The following is a 3,730-nucleotide window of genomic DNA, read 5'->3' on the forward strand; positions in this document are numbered from 1 at the left end:
TACATTATCCTAATGCTATAGTCTCGAGATGCTGTTGTACCCTGCCCAACTCCCCTAGTCCCATGATGGAGGTGGAGTTTATATTTAGGCTTTTGCCATAAGGGGAATGAGCTAGCAGGAGAGAGGAACAGTGAGAAATCAACAAAACCACCCCGTAAGGGGTAGGCAGGTCACAATTCTTTCTCCATTCTCCTTTTAGTGGGCATATATACACATGAACCCAGGGTGATTTTCAAGCCTCCATGTCTTACTGGAACCGTGGTCTTCCCTGTGGGAGTCCAACACCTTGAACACCATGCCATCTGGCTATCGCCAGTGATTTTCGTTTTTGAAGGAATAGCGTATTTAGTGGTATTTATTCAATAGCATTTTTTCCCCTAGATGTCTAGTTCCTTTTCAGTACTGAGAATTGATTAACCAAATACTCAAATTCAGATACTCCCTTGTTTCTATTTTTAACATCCATTCCACAGTAAAGCCACAGTAAAAAAAAAAAACAAAAACAATAATACAAATTTGATTAAGTCACTCTCCACCTTTTCCTTTAATGCATCTCCATTGCCCTTATGATAAAGTATACAAACACAGGGCCAGCTGATGGTATAATGGTTATGTCACTGGACTCCCACGTTGACAACAGTTCAAGTCCTGGACCCAGCAACTTAAAACTCATGCTAGGGGGGCTAGCAAGTGGCATGGTGGTTAAAGGCGTTGGACTCCCACATGGCCAACCATGGTTCGTCTTGGACTTGGTGGCTTGCTTTCTCATTTCCTCTCTTTGATCAAACTGGAAAATAATAATGATAATAATAATAAAGTTAAATAAAATAATTCTTTTTAAAAAAGAAAAACAGTAATGTTAAAAAAAAAAAAAAACTCATGCTAGGCGTATGTGCAGCATGGCCATACCTCCCCTCCCCTGGGGGAGGAGTGATTTCTTGGTTTCTACCTGTCTCTGGCAAACACATTCATCATCCTGTAGCAAAAATCTCTCAACAACAACAAAAAAAGACAAAGTACAAACTTAATATTTGTGATCTGGCCCTTCCTTCCCATCCTGGCTCATTATTCGCCATTTTTTAGTCCTCAGTTTTAGCAACAACCAGTTCAAGATTCTCTACCTTCCACCTCCCCAGTATTTTTTTGTTTTGGTTTGTCTAATACTTAGCTTTCAATGATCAACTTTGAACATCTCTGGAAAGCTTTCCCTGCCTGCAGGAGTGGACCAGACATCTCCCTCAACTGTTCTTTTAAGTCCTTACTTTTAGCATAACACTTTAGGTTGTACACTGTACTGTGATTGCCAATTTGTCTAGTCAATAGTTTCCTCCCTGCCCTTGGGTCTAGCAGATGACATAATGGTTATGATGCTGGACTCCCATGTGGTCAACCACAGTTTAAGTCCTTGGCCAGGTGGCTTAAAACTCATGTTGGGCGTGTGTGTGTGTGTGTGTGTGTCCAAAATCCAGACGGGAGAAAACACCAGAGATTGTGGCTTGGCCATCCTCCCTAAGGGGTGATTTCTCACTTTCTGTCTCTCCCTATAGCAAAAATCTCTAAAAAGAAAAAAATATATAGCTACTAGATTTCCTCCCTGCCCTAGGGTTTTTCTGCACCTAACCCCTGAAGAGGGTGTAACTGGGAGCATGCAAAGAGGTGGAAGCAAAGTCTAGTAAAGGAAATTGAAGGAGAAGCTGTGATTCAGTGTACTGATTTTTAAGCAGTAGGCTCTTAAATGTAAATTAACATGCAATTACTTTACTGACAAAGGCAACTGAAACTCTCACCTTGAGGATTTGTGGCTACCTGTGGTCAAGAACACCCAAATCTTCCTCCCACCCCTAAGTCCCCACAAATCACTCACCTGGGGCAAGGCAAGCAGGAAACTAAGTCCCCAGGCTGCACCCAGAAGTCTCCTTCTACCTGAGCGGGGTCCAAGTGGGTTGAGCACTGCTGCCTGGCGGTCGAGCCCGATGACTACAGGCAAGAAAGCTGCAGCATACATGGCCATTAGTTTCAGGAACATGAGTGTCCGACATGCTATGTCCCCAGCCAGCCATTGAACAGTGATATTCCAGGTGGCATCTAGGGGCATAACCACAAAAGTGACCAGTAAGTCGGCAGCTGCTAAATGGGCAAAGAGTCGCCGGACTGGAGAGGGGCGAAGCTGACTGGGCTGTGGTCGAGTCACTGACCACAATACTGCCAGGTTCCCTCCGGCTGAAGAAATAAACAGCACAATGGTCACTCCCACTCGGACCTTGGCTGCAGCTGAAAAGGTGGGCAGCTCTGAGCCCTCCACCTCCACTCCTGATCCCGCCCAGACTTCTTCCCCCACTGCTGACTCCCAAGGAGTGCCGTTGCCTACAGACATGGGGGCCTGGAAGAGAAGTGGGGAGGATGAAGTGTGGGTATGCAGCGGTTAGCCTTGGCCACTGATTCTTCCTCGTCCTGTTCAGGATCTGAAGCCCTGTCTCTGAGGGCTCTCCATCTATTCTGGAGGACGTCACCTGCCCAGGTGTCAGGGTCCTGCAGGGAACAGGGATCTGATGCTAATCCTGCGCCTTCTCACTTTGAACAGTCTCGTCAGGGCTTCGAGAATCTATAGCCTTAGACCTCGTTAGGGGCGAGAGAGACCCTGACTCGGCCGGAGCGTGCGTGCGTGCGTTGGGGGCGTTCTGCCGCGGGTAAAGCTGTCCCAACTGTCAGAGCGAGGGTACACTGCGGCGCTTGGTCGCCCCGCCCCACCCCGGCAGGCCCCGCCCTTGCTCCTGAATATTTAAAGGAGATCGTGCTAGAGGCGTGCTTATGGAATAAGAGATCGTGTGATAAACGGGATGCTTTGATGGAGGGACACACAATAACTCGTAGGGGTAGGCCCAGAGACTAGCAGAAACTAGCGCTTAGAGTCCTGAAATTCTGTTTTAAGGGTCAGCTGCGTTCGCTTTCTTTACTGATGTCGTTTGTCCCTCGCGAGGTACCGTTGGGTCGCCCAGGAGGCGTGACTGGGGGCGGGAATTGGGCGGGAGCAGGGCGGTGAAGTCGAGGCTGCCGCTGTCATGGACTCCTGGGTCCGCTTCAGTGCTCAGAGCCAGGCCCGGGAGCGTCTGTGTAGGTGCGGCCCGAATAGGAATGTGGGGGGAGGGTAGAGGAAGCCCCTCGTGAGGCGAGGTCAATTCGGGCTACGGGGGTCAAAAAGGGTCAACTCAGGCTACGGGGGCCCGGACGGACCGAGGGGCGCGCGTTTGAGCCCATCGTGAGGGGATGATTCTTTTCGGCTTACGCAAAGGATGGGGAAACTGAGGCACGATTGGGCCAGAGGGGAGGCCGCTCAGGGTTGCCGTGTGCACATAAGACCAACAGTTTCCTCACTGGGCAGTGGTGGAGTGAGGGCGTTCGCCTCGCGGTGGAGAGCGACCGACTCTGCCTCTTGAGCTTAGGAGCTGTCCCCGGTTTCCGTGTCGCTTCCCCCTGCTCTCATCTCTGCCTATGCTCTTTTGACCCCGAGGCCTCTCAAGGCATTGGTATCTTCTAGTTCTCCTATTCTGAGGCTCAGTCTGCCCTCCATCGATGCCCCGCTCCTCATACATGCTCACACTGATGTGCTCACACTGATGTGCGGGGATGGGCCTCCGCTGCATTCGCTGGCCGCTTAGGGCCTCACCATTGTCAAGTTTCTTCTCAGCTATAGTGTTCCCCATCTCCTCTTAGGCTCTTCATGCCTTTCCCT

The 3,730-nt window shown here is 49.8% G+C and overlaps 2 protein-coding genes across 2 annotated transcripts in view; one reads left to right on the top strand and one right to left on the bottom strand.

Annotated features, from left to right (window-relative positions):
• The window catches only part of LOC102498810 (gonadotropin-releasing hormone II receptor), a 9,594-nt gene extending 7,100 nt beyond the window's left edge, over window positions 1-2,494 (bottom strand). Inside the window, exon 1 of the mRNA XM_006157128.3 lies at window positions 1,865-2,494. Coding sequence (XP_006157190.1) covers window positions 1,865-2,374 — 510 coding nt within the window. The 5' untranslated portion in view covers window positions 2,375-2,494. The remainder of the gene's footprint in view (window positions 1-1,864) is intronic.
• Window positions 2,495-3,007: 513 nt separating this feature from the next.
• PEX11B (peroxisomal biogenesis factor 11 beta) overlaps window positions 3,008-3,730 on the top strand; it is a 10,506-nt gene continuing 9,783 nt past the window's right edge. Inside the window, exon 1 of the mRNA XM_006157127.3 lies at window positions 3,008-3,115. Coding sequence (XP_006157189.1) covers window positions 3,060-3,115 — 56 coding nt within the window. The 5' untranslated portion in view covers window positions 3,008-3,059. The remainder of the gene's footprint in view (window positions 3,116-3,730) is intronic.

Source organism: Tupaia chinensis, unplaced genomic scaffold (assembly GCF_000334495.1).
Source record: "Tupaia chinensis unplaced genomic scaffold, TupChi_1.0 Scaffold000529_1, whole genome shotgun sequence".
Classification (NCBI taxonomy): Eukaryota; Metazoa; Chordata; class Mammalia; order Scandentia; family Tupaiidae; genus Tupaia; species Tupaia belangeri.